This window comes from Patella vulgata, chromosome 1 (genome assembly GCF_932274485.2).
Source record: "Patella vulgata chromosome 1, xgPatVulg1.2, whole genome shotgun sequence".
Lineage (NCBI taxonomy): Eukaryota > Metazoa > Mollusca > Gastropoda > Patellidae > Patella > Patella vulgata.
This window is the reverse complement of record NC_065879.2, coordinates 26,669,505-26,689,452: the sequence shown is the minus strand read 5'-3', so window position 1 is coordinate 26,689,452 and position 19,948 is coordinate 26,669,505. Positions and strand designations below refer to the sequence as shown.

Sequence of the window (19,948 nt, the reverse complement as noted above, 5' to 3'; positions counted from 1 at the left end):
GATAAAAAATTGTAACATGGTCCACAACCTTGATATTACATACTTGTCCATTTTGTCCCGTCAGTTTCGGTCCAATTTTCACGAAATCGAACTCGGCCTCCATAATGGTGTAACGGTGATATATTTAAACGTTTTTGTTTTTTAAATCCGATAAAAATTGTGACCTCTAGAGGGGCCACACGCTAAAATCGCGATTTTCCGCTCAATTAGGGGGTCATAATCCAGAAAGTTACAGTCCGATATGTGCGAATATCGAATATCATTGGGTAATAAACATATATTTCAAGTTTCATCAAAATCGGATAAAAATTGCGACCTCTAGATAAAAACGTGATTTTTCGTACAATCAGGGGCCATAATCCACGAAGTTACGATCCGATACATGCCAATATCGAAAGGAATCGAGATCTTTTGGAGATAAACACATATTTCAAGTTTTGTCAAAATCGGGAAAAAAATTGTGACCTGTAGAGTGTTCACAAACGAATCGTGGACGGACGGACGGATTCAACAAAGTTCTCTATAACTTTCATCAAACTGAACGATCATTTAGGTGCATAGAACTTATTGACCTAAGCTGCTGTTGATAATATATTATATTGACTTTCGGAGAGGAGGAGAGACGCAGACGAGAGAAAAGCAGAGACCGGCGAATGGACTCGCCCTAGTTCAGCCACGGCATTGGCAGATGGGCGGATTGATGGATTTAATATTGTTATATGTGTTCCTGCCGTAGTCTAGTTCCTGTATTGTTTTGTATATGTAGATGTGTTATATTATGTTCCTATGTAAATAAACCCTATATTTACTAAACTGATCTCTGTTATCACTATATAAGATAGTGTTACACGGATGCACAGGGGCGACGACAATATACGTCCACATTCGTGGGCGTATAAAAATACCGAGCTATGAACTTATTAGTAGAGAGAGAGGTAGATAAATGGGGTTTAACATCCACTCGACACAAACTATGTCATTTCGGGACTATCATACGGTTCAATTTTATTTAAATAATTCGGTTGGACAGGCGACCCTACTCCTTGTCACGTGCAACCGGGGAATTGAAACTACGCCAGTTGACTCAATGAAAGATGATACAACGCCTATATGCGCTAACCATTCGCAATTTCTTAGTGCCGTTGAAAATTTCGCGGCATATTTAGGAGGATAAGGTGGCACACCTAGGTCTGTGTGCCGCGGCACACTGGTTGCGAATCACCGCTCTAGATAACACTAGCTGACAGATGATGTCAATCCATCTGTGACCCTGAATATGTAAAACAGACTGTGATGGCTAATCTCTTCCCTAACCCTGAGGGATACAATCCACGCATTCCGGAAGCGAATAGCTTCTTTCTTCCAGTGACTCATTGTGGCCAAGAAAATAGACTGGATAATATTTCAAATTGGGCATGGTGCATGCCGAAGCGGTATACCGAAGTTGACTGATGATGAAGATGGGTTTGTTATCTTTCAACTTTATAACTTAATCCAGAAAATGAAATCTTGTGCAGATTTTCAACACAAGCCAAATAAATTAAATCTGACAAATATATTCGGAAATACTTTCATTACTTTTGCATTTATTTAGAATCAAATCAAACACGTTTGACACTCATCCATACTAACAGTAACAGTCACACTGAGTGACTGAATGAAAGCCTGGACAGTCTCTGCTCTAGATTCTGTAAACTCATATTTATAATGTAAATAATATTAAAAAAGACTAGATGCCAGTTTTTCAACCACTCAGTACCTGCCTTCTATAATATTGCAAGGCCAAGGCTCAAGCCAAGGGAATATAAGTTTAAATGATTCATGGTTAATATTAGGTGGACAAATTCTAATAAAGGTTGGTCTCTTTTGAGGTGTGTGGGGGGGGGGGGGTAATTTTGACTTACAAGTACACCAAGGATGCCAAAAGTTTTTATTTTATCTTTTACTTGATCTAATATACATGTAGAAGGTCTGCATTATTGTTTCAATCACCATTGTCAGAGTTTGTTATGCGGCGCGTCGAATTACCCAATAACACCCAATAACTGCCCAATAACACCCAATAACTCCAAAATAACACCCAATAACTCCAAAATAACAACCAATAACTACAAAATGTTGACTTTAGAAACACAAAATAACAATTTAGTTGATTTTATGAAGCATTGCTGCTTTGTGTCCAAATCGCGGAGTTTCACGCTCACTCGCCTGAAGGGAGATAACTCGTATATGTGATTTTTGCTGACAAGAAATTAATAACACCCAATAACTGCCCAATAACACCCAATAACTGCCCAACACCAAATTGTTGACTTTGGAAATACAAAATAACAATTTAGTTGAATTTAAAAGCCTCGCAACGTTGAGCCCAAATCAGAGTTTTACGCTCACTCGCCTGAAGGGAGATAACTCGTGTATGTGATTTTTGTTTACAAGAAATTAATGTATGCTTTCGTTGCAATTCGTTTTGATTATACATGGGCGAAAAAAATATGGAATAACTATTTCAACCCCTCCATGGGTATCATCAGGCGGTTGCGATAACAAAACGTTATTACAGATGTCCTCGCTATAGCTTTTCATGAAATTCAAATTAACTTCCAATAATTTAGCGCAAAAATGCGCTACCTGACGACATAACGATTAGTCTGTAAAGAAATTCTAATTAACTGCCAAACATTCTACGCACAAAGGCGCTACCTGACGAGATAACGAGATACTTGGCTGTTAATTTTAATTCCTTTACAAACCAATATTTTTTTAAAACATACACATATTCAAAAATGTTTCATATGAAAATATTATAAAGATAATAAAATAATTAGTCTGTAAAGAAATTCTAATTAACTGCCAAACATTCTACGCACAAAGGTGCTACCTGACGAGGTAACGAGATACTTGGCGTTTAATTTTAATTCCTTTACAAAACAATGTTTTATAAAAAAAACTACACATATTTAAAAATGTTTCATATGAAAATATTATAAAGATAATAAAATAATTGTGTGTGTGGGGTGGTGGGTGTCTTTACCAGTGTGATGACCCAGGTATAACCGGGGAATCACATACACACAAGTTATCTCCCTTCAGGTGAGTGAGCGTGAAACTCCGATTTGAATATCAAAACCAGCATAGTTGGATCTGCAAGACCTACATATGTAGTCTTCACTTGAACATTGAAAAAAATTCAACTGAGTAGTATCTACTTTCTCACAATTTGAATGGCACCAACGTTGACATACTTCACAATATAAGCTTTGAATATCGCGAGTTTCTTTCAAACATGATCCGCGAGGTTTTTAAATTCAACTAAATTGTTATTTTGTATTTCCAAAGTCAACAATTTGGAGTTATTGGGTGTTATTGAGCAGTTATTGGGTGTTATTAATTTCTTGTCAACAAAAATCACATATACGAGTTATCTCCCTTCAGGCGAGTGAGCGTGAAACTCTGATTTGGACACAAAGCAGCGATGCTTCTTAAATTCAATTTAATTGTTATTTTGTGTTTCCAAAGTCAACATTTTGTAGTTATTGGTTGTTATTTTGGAGTTATTGGGTGTTATTGGGCAGTTATTGGGTGTTATTGGGTAATTCGACGCGCCCTCTGAATGTAAGATTACATGACATTTCAGTCCCGTGACATTTCTATTCTAACTCAAAAATATATGTCCTCAGCGATTCAGACTCAGAAAGGTGACATTTTGCACTCGGGTAGGTGTTTTTTGGGATTTCGGACTCATTCAAATCGGTTTATATTATAATAGGCCAAAAACGATTTTATAAAAATAACATGCCGGTAAAATTTACCATTTGTCATCAAGTACAAGCACATGGATCACGCACTCTATAAACTTCTAAAGGAACAGCAATGTTTACGAAAAGAATTTTTTGTATAATAATATGTTTCTTTGTATCTATATGGTACTATTTATTCAATATATAAAAAACGTAGCCAATGAATTTATTTGAAATAGGCTTATTCAAAACACGATAGAAAATATTAACATGAACCACATGGTTTTTAAAGGGCTCTACAAAACAATAAAATAATAGTTGCACTTCTATCATAATTATTGTTTCCAGTAAAGGTAATATATTTTTTTAAAAAAAGGAATAATCTGCTGATTTATTTATTTGAAAATGACCTACTCAAACACAGAAGAAATTTTTTACACAACATGCAGTTTTTACAAGTCCCTAAAATTTTTTAGTGATAATCCATAAGCTGCACTTTGACATAAATTCCTTGACAAGCTTGCAATAGAAGGCAGTACCAATCGATAAATTATTGCGTACAAAGAAAAGTCTTTTTGGAAAATATTAGAAATGGCAAGGATCAAAGTGGGCTAATAAAAGCTGTGTAACTGATAATCCCGGTGTTATTGTAGTATGTGCAAAGAAATCTGACGGTTCTTTGGTGGATGAGGAAACGTTCTGAATAATCGATAATCATGGCCATGTGTTGATTACAATTATTTCGTTTCTCGTAGGCTTTCACAATTGCAGAAGTCGGTACATTCCCTTGTTTTTATTCATTCTATACTTAATTAAAACCTGGTAATGCACAGACTTTTTCTGGTTTTCTCTTATCTAGTGACAGTCAATTATTTTTTTGAATTGTCAGATATACTCCCACAGTCCCATATAACAACTTTTGGTCTTCGAAGGAATTATTAGTGGCAGAATTTTCCCTGTTCATCTGTTATCACTCATCAGTCGTCACTGCAGTCAGTTATATAGAAGAATAACTTGTGTTTTCCCCTTTGCATTCATCACTTCCCTTTCTTGAAATCTTCATAATGCATCTATTGTAGCAATGATCCCTGTGTTAAAATTATATTTGGAACATGTTTAACCAGTTGTATCACATGTGATAATGACTGACACTAAATTTTTTTGTTTAGTCTTGGATGTTAAAACACTTTAAGTTTGTGTTTATTCATGTGTTTGGTTATTTAATAAGAGAGAGAGAGAAATAGGGTTTAACGTCCACTCGACACAAGCTAGGTCATTTTGGAACTAACATATGGTTTAATTTTATTTCAATAATTCGTTTGCGCATAGGGGTCTTTAGTAGTGGGAGGAAACCGGAGGACCCGGAGAAATCCCAAGGGGTTGGACAGGCGACCCTACTCCTTGTCACGTACAACCGGGGATTTGAAACCACGCCAGTTGAGTCAATGACAGGCTTTATGATACAGCGTGCGCACGCTAACCATTCAGCCATCCAACCCCCCCCCCCCCCGTTATTTAATAAAGACCACACAATCACAGTACTGGGTATGTGATGAAACATGTACATGTAAATAATTAATGATTTCAATTTCTCATTATATTGTGACTATAATTGTAGTAACATTGTAGCTGCAGGCTATGGCAACATTATTGATTACTTGCTGTGAATAATTTGACTGAATAATGTTGTATACATACATACATGTAATCAATAATTATTCTCATAAAATGGTTAATGTCACAAGTTGTGAGGTTCATTAATTTATAATGTGTATCCCACGTAAGGAACTTTGACTGAGGTAAATGAATTACAGGTATTGTTGTATTTTGTAGCTTGTAGTTAAAACTAAACTATATTCTATAAGAATTAAGAAAAAGGTGAAAACCTTCCTCACTCCAAATTGTAGACAAGTCTTTATTCTTTTTAATAAAACATAACTCCTCACAATATAAACTTACAATACATGTCACTTATATTTTATCTCTTTCTTTTGTAGATTAGAAGTATGGTACAAGCAGTAGGCCTCAGCATCCAAGAACATGGCTAGTAGTAAAGATCAACATCATGACAAACCAAATCATTCCAGTTGGGATAATAGTTTACCCGTCCCTAAATTACGTTTCCATCAGGCAGCATTCATCGTTTTTATATTAGCCATTTTGTGTTTTTACAACAGTTATGATGGAGATTTTGTGTTTGATGACAGTGAGGCCATTATTAACAACAATGATTTATTACCCACAACTGCTATCACTGACATATTTGCCAACGATTTCTGGGGCCAAAAGTTGGCTTCCAAGACAAGCCATAAATCCTATAGACCATTGACTGTCTTGAGTTTTCGGTAAGTTAGTACATGTATACCTAAGCCATAAACTGTGTGTCATTTCGATTCTCGCACTACTCCTGTCTATCAATTGTGCTTCAACCCTCTCAGTACATTTTGCTTTATATTTTTGAAATGGGTGTAGGACTAAGTTCAGGAAGGTTATCCTGAAGTATATGACTGTATGAAGTTGGTAATGCAAATGATATGCTTACTTTAACATACATTATGCAAGAGCTTAATCAGCCTATTGGAGGTCTTTCGTTAGGCCTGAAATGTTATCTAAATTATTAATTAGACATTACTTAACTTATCCAGACCTGCGATATTTACTGGATTAGAACACGATCTGCTGCTCAATGCTCATTCATGATTAAATCAAAAAATGGATAATTAAGACTATGTTTTTATAGTAGCAACTTTAGTAATGATGATCGAGACTAGGCCCAAAATTCAATCTCTAAATTCTCAGTTCAGAGTGGATCAGTTTGACTGTAATTTGCAGCAAATTACCTTTACATTATCTAGTTTTTAACTATTATAGTGAGAGCTGTCAGCTCTTTGATTAATCTCTCATAATGTATCTTTAAGCTAGAGTAAACAATTTAATTGTTGTGGTCAATATGTTTTTATTTATTTTCAGGTTGAATTATTATTTAGCTGGTGGATTACATCCTGTAGGTTTTCATCTTATAAATGTTATACTTCATGCTGTTGTGTCAGTGCTATTTTTACAAGTGTGTTCTGTTCTTTTTACTGGTTATTTGTCTTTGAAAAAGACAGAATATTTTAACTCACCAAGAGCATCATTTTTATGTGCTGTTTTATTTGCTGTTCACCCAATTCATACTGAAAGTGTAAGTAGAGTTGTAGATGTTTGGTAATGTACATGTACTACTCAAGTTCAATACCATTTATATGTATTTCAGAATGATTTCCCAAAAAAACTTAAAACTTAATCTGTTTGAATTATGGTAGTAAATTATTTATCTGGGTAGATCCCTATGTGCAAGTGAATTATTGAAATACAAATGTATCATATGTTAGTCCCGACTCCCGAAATGCGTCGTTGATTGTACATGCAACCCCATTTCTCTCTATAGTGATTACCAACTGTCAGGATCTGTTACGTGCTGACAATGCAGGACCTTAATTAGTATTTCGTCCCAACGACTAGATACTTTTTATTTGCCAGGATCTCTGTTTTGCGCCACTGACATGGAGAAATCGCACTGGAAAATTGTGAGAATCTTTCTCTGCCAAAACTGAGATTATAACAGAGATTCTCCTGGTTATTAAGCCTGTGTCAACGAGTCACTGTGGCTCTTATACCATTACAAGGTGTTATATTTAATGTTTAACTCCCATAAAAAAGGATATTCTAATTTTGACTCATGTGTTACTTTATCAGTTGAGTTTATCCACAAGTAATTTTTAAAACAATATATATTATATACATTACAGGTGGCTGGAGTGGTAGGACGTGCTGATTTATTATGTGCCTTACTATTTTTACTTTCATTTTTATCCTATGCCAAATCATGTATCAACGGTAAGTACATTGTATGTTTGATGACATTAATCTAGAAAAAAGGACAAGAGCTTGTAAGAAGAACAACAAACATGAATAAGAAGCAAACTTTTAGTATATTTTCATAAATAACTTAACATTAAATTGCTATGGCCTAATGGTAAACTCAGTAGAGTACTTTTTTTACCCCATGAAAAGAAAAATCAATGAATCTAAATGAAAACAACTGATATTACCCTGGGGCATGACCTTTAGTATGATACAAGCTTATAAATATTTAATGAATTGTCTTTGGTTTATTTTTTTAGTGATAAAAATACATTTTCTGTGTCATGAGTATTTTAGCCTGGTGATTTATTTTAATTATTAAAGCAAGATTCTAAGTAGATCATTGTTTGGGTCATCTCATTTTACAATAAAAGTATTTATATTGATGAGCTTGTCTGCAAAAAATAAAAAAAAAATAAAACAGCATTCTAAGAATGGCTTTTTTAAAGTCTGGTTGTATACTATTCCTATATGTGAAATATTAATTTAAAAAAACCTCAATAATCCCCAAATAGATACTGTAGCTTTCTCCTATGTTATTCTATAATTTTATTCTTTTGTTGCTGTACTGAATTTTGTTTTCTTCATTTATATCATTGGAACGATATTGCATTCCTTCAAGTATTTCTTGTTGAAATAGAATTTTAAAGTTTTATATCGATATAAATTATTAGTTACATATTTAGTGGATTTTATTCATTCATTGAATGAATAACTTGCTCTAGATGACCTGGCGCCTGGTGCGTTCGGGCATTTTTATGCGCGAACTCTTAGGTTTTTTTTACTGGCATGCGCACAGGTACTATTTCTTTTTCTTTTAACAAGTACCCAAATCGGGGATTTCGTGCGGAGGTAGTTCGGAGGTAAACAGTCTGTGAAGTACAACACTTGCCACTGTACCTGTGTATCGCTAATTATAAACCGAATGTGTGAAGACAGTTCATACATATCACTCAAAAATTTTTCAGTACAAACTCAGTTGATTCACGCTCGATTTGCTACTAAACAAACCCATCGGTTTATTTTCTCAACAGTGTGACCCGAAGTGACCGCGGATTTATTGACCTTGTATGAACTTATCCATAGCTATATCCTTACACCGAGAGAAATTATCTAGTCTCGGTGAAAAGAACCATGGTCATCTGGTAGAAAATTACTTTTGTATTTTTTGGAACGGAAAACAGTGTTTTTAGAAGCAAACTAACCTGCCGCACATGAGGAAGTCATTATACTAATAATAAAAGGCGAGACCTCTTTTTGCGGCGCAGGCTTATCACTGAGTAGTAAACCGTCCACAAACAATAATATAGGAAGCCTAGTGACGAGTGTAGTAAGTAGGCTATAGACTATAGGTTTGAGTCGAGATTACTCGCTTTTAGTTTACTCTGTTTTTGCGATAACCAATTATGTGAGAAATACCATACTGACATTCGGTTTTTAAAAGTTGTACGCGAACTAAATGCGTTTGTTAGATACTGACAGAGCAGCCCTGAGTCGAACAATCGCCGCCCGAGCTGTCTTCGTCAGCTAGTTTCACAATATCATGCAATAGGTGTATTAATGTGATTTTTAGGTTTAACCCCTCAAACAATGCCAAAATAGTGTTTTCACTGCTTACAGAAAACTGAAATTTAAAAAAAAAAAAATTTTATGAGGGTGACCCTCCCACACACTCCCTATCGAGCTGCCGCTCGGTCTGCGCAGCCTCATGCCTGGCACATACTGTCAACATTGTATATTTTTCCGTTTCCGCCCTTCCCCCCCACAATATATATTTCACGGCTACGTTGCGACGGTACCAGCATACCCAGTTGTTGACACCCATTACATCACTCCTGTCTAACAAATCATAAAGCTGTGGTGTTACGGTGGCGGCATAGTATTTCACCGTAACACCACAGCCACTCTAACCATTCATAATACATCTAACTATCCCTTAACAGCACTTCACTCCCTACACATTTCCCCTCGTCCTACTTTCCCAAACGTCAACAACACATCTCATACATCCAGTTCGCTGATTAACCCTTGTACCACGTCTACTGGATAATTGTAGTGGGCTTGAATAGGAATAGTATAATCCCTTAATCCTTTTGACAAACTTGTAAATAAAATATTATTGCATATATGTTCAAGAAAAGAAAAAAGTCTGAACAACTGGGGTATAGTTATTATTGAAGTTATTATGAATAACTACGCCTCCAAGATCAGGCTTACACTGTAATCATAATTTTGATTTAAAAAAATGTCTATTTATTCAGCATTGAATTCAAGTGCAATATTAAAGAGACACGTCCAATTAGAAAAGATTATCATTTTAGAATAAAAAATTTCTTCATATTTACTGGTATATACTGATGCCTTTTCCTTGCATATAAGGAATTAACAGTTTGTTGCCATCATTTCGATTAGATTTTGATTCAACGGTTATAACTGGCTCCAGATTTGTGATTATTATTTGGTTCATGACAGAGGGCTTCAGAGCAGTTTGTTATGGTTTAATAGACCTTTGTTCCAGTAATATATTTTTAAAGATACTTTCCCAGAAAAGTATTTATTGGGTGGTTATTTCCATTAAAAGTATGGCAATTTTGGTATATATGGAAAGTCGAAACATCCAATCTTACTAGAAAAATACTGAGGCATATATTGATAAACTTAATGAAGAACTTAAATGTACAACAGTTTCTGAGATAAAAACGACAAAAGAAAGACGTGGGCAGTGGATAATGAGAATATAAGTAGGCTTCGATATTTCTAGTAAATGGACAGTGATTAAAGTCAACATCGTCTTGTATATGCAATGAATTCTCTTCTGGCTTCACACTCGTTGCTAGGTAGCGCGTCGACCAAGTCACGTGACAAAAACATGACCTCTTTTAATAGACTTTTTATAGCAAGGGTATTCCCTTGCAAAAGCAATGTTTTGAGAAGGATTTGAAACAAAATTTTGATCGATTAATTAGTTTGAATATGTTTTTAGTCCAAATATATCAAATCACCCAGTTTGTACGCAGGAATGTATCTTTAAAATGAATGTATTTATATTACAGAATATAGTGAAACTAGTTACCGTGGTGATTGTATAAGAATTGGTTGGTTATTATGTTGTTTGTTTTTGTGTACTTTATCTACATTCTGTAAAGAACAAGGTATCACTGTTATTGTAAGTATTGATTGTTTATTAAACTGAAAGTAGTACTCGCCACACTTAGACTAATGAAACTATTGTAGAGATAATATAAATTAACGAAAATGGTGTATGACATGCCCCTAAAATGTTTAAAATATTATTACCACCTGTCAATGGTATTCTTGGGATGTTGGTTTTCAGTCCCATTCGAAGACTACGCTTTTTGTTACCAGGCACCCTTAAGCAAGTGCCATAAACACAGAACCATTTTGTAGGTGGCTGCCTTGAAAGAAATGTTCAACCTTGAAGTAACTGATCTGGACTTTGATATTCTTTTTATTTACCAATATTTTAGATACAAATATATCTATCTTTTTACAGGGATTGTGTAGTGCTTTTGATATTATTATGGTTTGTCGAATTGATCTCCTTGCCCTTTTTGGTTTACGCAAATCAACCAACTTAGTTTCCAATGGCAACAATAATAATGTTCCAAAGCAGGTAATGTTGAGTTGCAACATGCAAATAGCAAACTATATGAAAACCAGTACATATATATGTAATACATCTCTTAATATAGTGTTTTATGACTGAAATTTTGCCCGAACAGTGGCACTACGGCCTACTCATATATCAAATTGTACCTGCCAAAGGATATTTAAGGTGCACGTCATGTGTACATGGGACCTTGTTTTTATTTTGTCCCATCCAAATGATTAGACAGCTGTCCTTTTCAGGCCCTCCAGCTTGCTCCACCTTACAAGGGGAAACCATGCTGGAAAATCCTGATTAACTTTCTTGGCTAACACTGGGAGCGAACCCGCAACCTCCAGGCAAGCGAGCCAGCATCTTACTCTCTTAGCCACCGTGGCTCACTAATGCTAATCAAGATCTGACATTACAATTTATAAAATATACATGCCAGGAAATGGGTTTATGGATTCAAATTTAAAGCATGAAATAATTTATGTTAAAAGATATTGAAATTACTTTAATGTACCAGGAATCAGTTTAAAAATTGTACGTAAAGTATTTCCACTTGGGTTCAGTGGAGTTGTTTCATTCTCCCATATGCAAAAGAGTTATAGTAACATCCGATTTACATATTTGTGAGTCTTTGTAATATGAGACTTAGTATTGAACTGATATGAATAGGAAATATTAAAAGTAGTAATATTCTCTGTTATTTAGTACAAGCTGCATCCAGCTGAAAATGTTTGAAGATCTAAAATTACTATGTTTTATTTTCAGGATACATTTCCACAGTGGCTTAAATGTCTCATCTATCGCCAAATTTCATTAGCTGTGACTGCTGTATTTTTATTGGTTGTTAGATGGAGGGTCATGGGGTCAGCTCCTCCTACATTCCAGGTTCATGATAATCCACATTCATTTGTGGAAGGACCACTCTATCGGGTAATTTTTTCTTTTGTAATTAAGGAACATAGAATATTTGATTGTTTTCATTGACTGTATGGTACGTAATTTGTATTGAATTTTTGATCTTCAAAGCTACTGATTGTCGTGTGTATTTTTCGAACAACGGTTATCCTGCTTAATGCCTTAAATTGATCATCACAAAGTATAAACTATTTTGTAGTTGAACTTTCCAAACATGTTGATTAGTTAATACCATTTTATCACACCAAATAATAATAATAATAATAATTGTCTTATATAGCACTACATTATGTCCAATGCTCATTTCTAAGCGCTGTTCAGCCACATTGTATATTATGTGGGAAGTATCTCTAGTATGGTAAGCCAAAGAGGAATTAATTGCAAGACCGTTTTTCTGTATGGAAAGAGAAAAAATCAAGTATATAACAATTTTTTCATCACCTTCCAAGCATTTTTTTTTTTTATCCCTTCCGCGTTTTGCTGCTGAGGCTGGCACACAATGGGACACATTCGACTTGAACAGGGCAGAGGACAAAGTTGATGACGTCATCGGTTTTTGTGGTCACATGCTCTTGAAGGGTCACATGCATGGGTTCCACGCCGGCCGTATATGCCGGTTGAGACCTACGGCTATGGAAAATGACCGTTCCTAGATCTGACCTAACGGTCATTTTGCACGCCGGAAAAAGGGTCTTTCTAAAAAAAAAAGCAATTTCAAACATGGCTACGATCGACCTTCACTGTGTAACTATACAAGAATGCACGTCGTCTAGAAGCCAATCTCGTGATTGGTGTTATAGAGTTGTATATATAGTCGTCAACAGATTATACTGAGTGTTGTGTTGATAATTAATGATGAGTGTCTGGTAGTAGAACAATAAATGTTAATTGATAAGTGGGAATCTAATCAACGGCATGAAGCGGCCCATTGTTAATCATTCACGTATTGTCCACGTGTCATAAGAATTTTCAACAACAAAGCCGTTTACCGCTATTACGGTCAGGCACAATGTAAACAAGGTTATTATGATCTTCGAAAAAGGGCAACTGATATGAAGTATTGCTCTTCGAATCCAACCAACTGTCATATAAAATAAAAAAAAGCATAAAAATTACGTAACTTGTCGTAAGTCCTCAACAACGTACGTGTTGGGAGAAAAATGCATTTTAAAATGTTTATAGCGGTATTACGGCCTTGTGGAAATTGTTGAAATAAAATCTAGAGATTAGTTAACTTGCTTACCGAACAATTAAGAAAAATACGTATTCCAGTTCTATTGTGCAGCAATATTGATAATTCCATGTGTAGAAGAAATGTTGTGTATATACGATTACTCTTATACACGACCTTATTCTAGGGGGCGCTAGTGTCGCTAGCCGTGAAGTTAGTTATCCGATAGTCATTTAGTTATACATGTACATTATTAGGATTTACGTCACAATTCTGCGGCCCGTAATTCCGGAAGAGATGGTCTAAAACCAAAAAAAATGTGAGATATATGCCATGGATTATTATATATTTATCTTCATTTCAAAGTTATTGTATTACAACTCAAAATTATCCAGGTCAGTGTGTTTTCTATAGAGCACGTGTTAATTACGTGTGAGCTACTGAAATGGTTTTTCTCCGGCCAATTCAACTATTTCGTTATTTAAGTAGCCAAAACGGAATATTTAATTATTAAATAATTATCATGAGCCTTACTAATATTTCATTTTTAAGTCAAATATATTTTTTTTTTTTGTGCACCCCATGGTGACAAAGTGGTATAGACACGTGAATTCACAATACCCTACCATGAATAAAAAACATGAAATATGAATTTACTTTGAAAAGTTTTCGTGCGTTATCAAAAATGACCGGCAGTGGAAATTTTGAATTGGAAGCCCTGGTCACATGTTCTTGAAGGGTCACGTGCTCGTGATTTAGGTTTTTTTTTTCGTCTTGACACGTGAATTTTTCCGTCTTGACATGTGAATTTTTTAGTGTTGACATATGAATTTTTTCATCTTGACATGTGTATTTTTTTTGTCTTGACATGTGAAAAATAATTTTGTTGAATTGTTTATAAAAACCGAATATAGTGGTAAAATATTTCCGTGAACATTATAAATTGACTTGACTATAAAAAAATACAAGAGCAACAATGGAAAAAAAAAAATCTTTATTGAATCTTTATACATCCTTTTGTACAGAAAAAAATGCTTGGAAGGTGATGAAAAAATTGTTATATACTCGATTTTTTCTCTTTCCATGCAGAAAAACGGTCTTGCAATTAATTCCGCTTTGGCTTGCCATACTCTAGAGTATATTTATAATCACACCACTAGTACACCTTATTAAATAGATAAGTTTTTAAAACAGCTTCATCTGGGCTAATGAAGACAGGCAAATGCCATACAGTGTGCTATGAGGAAATTTTGTCAAGACAGTGGCGCTACAGTCTAGTTTTATTTCGATTTCCAACCGTCGAAGGTTCTTATACATGACGCTGAATGAGTACACAGGACCTTGTTTTTTTGTCCAATACGAACAACTAGAGCAAGGTTAGATTTCTGATGAATATCAATAAACATGGTTAAACTATTTTCAGGCTTTGAATTATAATTATTTATATGCTGTAAATGTTTGGTTACTACTTAATCCATCTTGGTTGTGCTTTGATTGGTCGATGGGATGCATTCCAGTTATTACATCGTTAAGTGATGTTCGTATATTATCAGCTTTATCATTCTTCGTTGTTTTACTGACAATGATATATTTATCATTGAGAAATAATACACAACACCAAAGGTAAATATATTATATTGCTGGTTATAAATAAGAGTACATTCAATATTATAATACTGGTTAAGTAAGAGTATATTTAATATATACTCTTAAAAAAGAGTAGGGAATAAATTGAAATGCAAATACCTATGCATGTTGTGATATGATAAATAGTCATGGACACTTGACATGCTTTGAGAGTATGTTCACAGATGAAGAACTTATTGCCCCAACAGAACCGCTGAGCTGCACATGTGACACGCAATAGCGCCATACACGTGGGAGGGGTACAATGTCAAATTTGACACTTCATGGAAGGGTTGATGAAAACTGCTGCGTGCTGGTTTATCTATCCATGTTAGCAGTGAAGGCTTATATTGCACCAAATGAAGTTTTAGGGATTGATATCGAAGTGGGGCCGGTCCCTGTTCTGTTTCCGGAACATATCTCGTATACCGTGATATCTTTATAAAACTTTGTACACACTTTAACCTTTTATAGTAGTTTTGCATTTTTTGCTAATTAGAAATGTCTCAGATTTAACGTTTTAAGTGTTTCCATGGAAATAATTTGACTTAGTTTCTGATATACAAGGGTGTATAATAATGTTATTATGGTTCTATTAAATTAATTTGTGTTCATGTTTTAATAATTTATTGTATTGTTTTTTTTTTGTTATTTGTTGCAGATTACTGATTCTCTGCCTCGTTTTTCTCATTGTTCCATTTTTACCGGGATCTAATTTGTTTTTTCGTGTTGGATTTGTTGTGGCTGAGAGAGTCTTGTATTTGTCATCTGCTGGCATGTGTATGTTATTCACAATGGGAGTCGTAAATATTTCTCAAAAAATAAAAAATAAAAAGGTAAATTTTTCCCCAGTATGCTTTTATGTTTTGCTTAAAATGCCCTTTACTCTCAAAAACTCTTCCTTAATATAGTGGGTTACTGCATTGTAACAAAGTTTTGAAATGCCAATTGTAAAGACTGGTGGAACTGAATAATCAATAAATTCATTTGTTAGATGTTTCTTTTAGCTCAAAATATCTGAAATAAATAACTAATTAACCAACATTTACAGCACATTTAACCCACTGCTGAACATTCTCCTTGGGCTGTGCCTCCATGCCGCCGCTCTCCCCAAACCACTTTTTAATATGTTTTTAAGTTAATTTAAACCTCCACACCCCTTTAACAAATCCTGCTTACGTCAAGAAGTATATTGTGCCTTACTAGCTTGATAAATTTTATTTCTTGACTTCATTTGTTATCTCCCTTGCATTGTATTAAGAGATATGTTGGATATATTTCAGATAATCACTGTGTGTTTGTTATTACTAGTGATATTATATACAGCTAGATCAATGCAGGTATGATAATAAGATTTTTAACTGTTTAACTGATACAAAAGTTGTAACAGTGTTTTTGTTCTGTCCGCTTTGTTATAGTACTTTTTTTTTTACAAAAGAAAAATGTGGGATGTAAATTTTAAGTCTTTGTTTTTTCACTTTTTTTTAAAAAAAAAGAAATTGAGAGATGGGACGAGTTGAATCTCTTATCAAAGAGTATCAGAGGATTACTCCATTTAAAGCAGCTGATTGTCATCTGTATTTTGGGAACCAAAGGCTCTGGCTCGCTAACCAGGAGGTATCAGGTTCTCTCCTGGTTTTGGCAGAGAAACTTCCTCTGGATTTTCTGTTGTGGTTCTCCCTTGTCAGTGGTGCAAGATGGAGGGCCCGGCAAGGACAGTGTCTAGTTGTTCGGATGAGATGAAAAGGCGAGGTCCTGTGTACACATTGACATGTATGTAAAAGAACATTGATATTTGGAATTCGAAATAAGAGTAGGCCGTAGCGCTGTTGTCCGAGCAAAGTGATAGGCCTCACTGACTTGGGCCTTGGAGTGGTGATGTAATTTTATGTATGATAATATACTTTAGAGAAGTGCTGAATGGAGAAATGAGATGGATTTATTTGAAGCTGGTGAAAAAGTATGTCCAAAGAATGCTAAGGTAAGTTTGTATTTCATATGGATCTCTACTATTCTCTACAGTTCTACAAGATAACTCCTGTTTGTGCTTGTATGAAATGTGCTGTGTTCTAATTGAATATAATATTGGGTTATAATGGTAATATTTTGTGGAACATTAGAATTTTACTTCCAGATTTAATATTTTATGATGTTTATGAAATACTATATATATATATATTTCTAGTAAATCTAATGTGTGTTATAATATTGTAAATTATAATTTTAGATATATAAATTTTCAATGCTGTTAAATTATATTTTTAGGCACATTACAATAAAGATAGTTATATTTTTAGGTACAATATTTTATTGGTAAATCATATTTTTAGGTACAATACAATATAATTAAATTATATTTTTAGGTACATTATAATATTGGTAAATTACATGCTGATAAAGGAAATGATACGTATGCTGTAGAACGATACAGTTTAGCTATCAAGTAAGTCATTTAATCAATATTAGGAATTTCATACAAATCACAGTTGCTTGAATTGATTTGGGTTGACAGCCTATATATTTGTATTTACTCAGATAATTAAAAGAATTAAACGATTGAATTCAAAAATTGAAAGCATGAAAGGAAATTTCTTGCTTTATGGAATTTGATAAAGAATTATATTTACACAAATTATTATAAATGTTTTATTAGGTTAAATCCAGAGTATGATCAAGCTATGAATAATTTGGCTAATATTTTAAAAGAACAAGGTCATACAGTGGAAGCAGAACAATTACTACTTAAAGCTGTAAAAATCAGGTAAATATATTTGATTAGAAACATTTCCTACGATTATACTAATTGTAATTATACCAGCACCTTATAACTCACTGAGGCTCCTGTGTTCAATCCCATGCTCGATCCCGGTGAGGACTGTAAATGTTCATCATGATTTTCCATTTGTGTGTTTTATTGTTGTTTGAGAGAGAGAGAGAAACGGGGTTTAATGTCCACTCGACACAAACTAGGTCATTTTTCGGGACTAACACATGGTTCAATTTTATTTCAATAATTCGCTTGCGCATAGGTGTCTTTAGCAGTGGGAGGAAACGGGAGAACCTGGAGATAACCCAAGAGGTTGGATAGGCAACCCTACTCCTTGTCACGTACAACCAGGGAATCGAAACCCCGCCAGTTGACTCAATGACAGACCATATGATACAGCGCGCGCGTGCTAACCATTCGGCCATCCAACCCCCCCCCCTTATTGTTGTTTGATTGTTGAAATCAATAACCAGAAGGTCCTGAATTTAATACTAGTGTTGGCTTTGAAAGTTCAAGATTTTTTAAACTTTTTCCCCCTTGTCAAAGGTGCAAGATGGGCCCCCATACAGAAATCAGAATTAAAGAGTAGGCTGTAGCACCTCTGTTAGGTCAAAATTACCATTGTGCAGTCAGTTCTTTCTTTTATTTTCTCTCTAATTTTTCAGCCAGAGATTTTGCAAACAAGATTGATATCTTGGAGTTTATATACAAATGATATTCTTATTTATTATTTTTTTTATTTTGTCTATTTAGACCCGAGTTTGCAGCAGCTTGGATGAATCTAGGAATTGTTCAAGCACAGTTAAACAAGAATGAGTCCTCTGAAAAAAGTTATCTTCAAGCATTAAAACATCGCAGAAAATATCCTGATTGTTTTTATAATCTAGGAAATTTGGTAAGTATTTTTATACGTTCACATTCATAATGTGGATGTATATTGTCGTCGCCCCTGTCTGTGTGTTACCTATAGGCCGCAATTCTTAACTGATCGTCTTGAAACTTTACATACTTATTCCTTATACCCTAAGGATGATCCCTATTTCTTATATTTGTTGGTTTGTTGTCTACAGGCCGGAATTGCTTAATGTATCATTCCTTATACCGTAAAGCCAGCAACTCTTTATTTTGGTGTATGTCCTGACCCCCTGGGGCGGTGTGCCATCCACTTTTTTGTTAATATTTAGGCTGTAAATTTGGCAAAAGCCACAAAACAAACCCACCACTTCACCACCACTCCCCCTCCCCAAAAAGATAAAAACAACAAAAACAAAAATTAAACCCTGAAACACACACAATACACATCTATCTTCCTATTACACATGTTTAATCCAGTGATGGGGACTTCAAAAAATTTCTTGTCAGACATATTTTCCCGAAAATAAAGGGGCATAACTTTTATGGTTATTTAAGCAGGTGTTTTCAGACCACAATTAAAAATCATGTGTCAATATTCAAATTAATACCTGGTTATTTTTCATATTTAATTCCCGTACTGTATTCAAATTTATGTCAGTAATATTCCTACAAAATTATGTGTTGTCGTAATACGATGGAATGAAAGTGTGCCGACCCGTATCTGTTTCAAATTCCACCAAAATTACTGTATTTTTCTGAGTATAAGTCGATATATTTTTGAGCGGAAGTCCGGCATTCATCTTATACTCCGTTTCAACTTACATACGGAAGTTTAAAAAAATTTATTTGGCAGTAATCATCGCTCTACCACAATGAGCGAATAACATTTGCTAATAAATCACAATTGACCCTAGCACGTGCTATCGTCTAAAACAATTAACTACTTACATTATTCCAATTGAAATTTTTGTCAACATTTCTTAGCATGTTTATTTATTTAAAAACATAAACCCCATTCAAAATATGATCATAAATCCAGAATATGCCATCAAAATAGAATCTTTAGACGTGTTAGATTTGGCACGTTTACAACTCTTACTTTCATGTGTCTAGTGAGATTTCTACTTTCACTTCAGTTATTGTACTTATAACCGCCACGTGCAATCAACAAACAGTCTAGTATTTATCAGATATGCATTGTGTGTGAAATAGCTTTATTTAACTTTGGCTTCCACCGAAGAAATATCACAGACAAGTTATCGGATACAATGTATACTGATTTTGGGTGTTATGTAGTATTAGGATATGTGACATATATGACTATTTCCTACGTGTTGTTGGCCGACATCAAG

The 19,948-nt window shown here is 34.5% G+C and overlaps 1 protein-coding gene across 1 annotated transcript in view; it reads left to right on the top strand.

Moving 5' to 3' along the window:
- The first annotated feature begins 1,394 nt into the window (after window positions 1-1,394).
- Window positions 1,395-19,948, top strand: part of LOC126816352 (protein O-mannosyl-transferase TMTC4) — a 33,367-nt gene continuing 14,813 nt past the window's right edge. Inside the window, exons 1-14 of the mRNA XM_050542795.1 lie at window positions 1,395-1,464; window positions 5,735-6,082; window positions 6,708-6,921; window positions 7,529-7,616; window positions 10,697-10,809; window positions 11,158-11,277; window positions 12,028-12,192; window positions 14,772-14,971; window positions 15,636-15,810; window positions 16,258-16,314; window positions 16,884-16,955; window positions 17,338-17,417; window positions 17,628-17,735; window positions 18,495-18,636. Coding sequence (XP_050398752.1) covers window positions 5,778-6,082; window positions 6,708-6,921; window positions 7,529-7,616; window positions 10,697-10,809; window positions 11,158-11,277; window positions 12,028-12,192; window positions 14,772-14,971; window positions 15,636-15,810; window positions 16,258-16,314; window positions 16,884-16,955; window positions 17,338-17,417; window positions 17,628-17,735; window positions 18,495-18,636 — 1,839 coding nt within the window. The 5' untranslated portion in view covers window positions 1,395-1,464; window positions 5,735-5,777. The remainder of the gene's footprint in view (window positions 1,465-5,734; window positions 6,083-6,707; window positions 6,922-7,528; window positions 7,617-10,696; window positions 10,810-11,157; window positions 11,278-12,027; window positions 12,193-14,771; window positions 14,972-15,635; window positions 15,811-16,257; window positions 16,315-16,883; window positions 16,956-17,337; window positions 17,418-17,627; window positions 17,736-18,494; window positions 18,637-19,948) is intronic.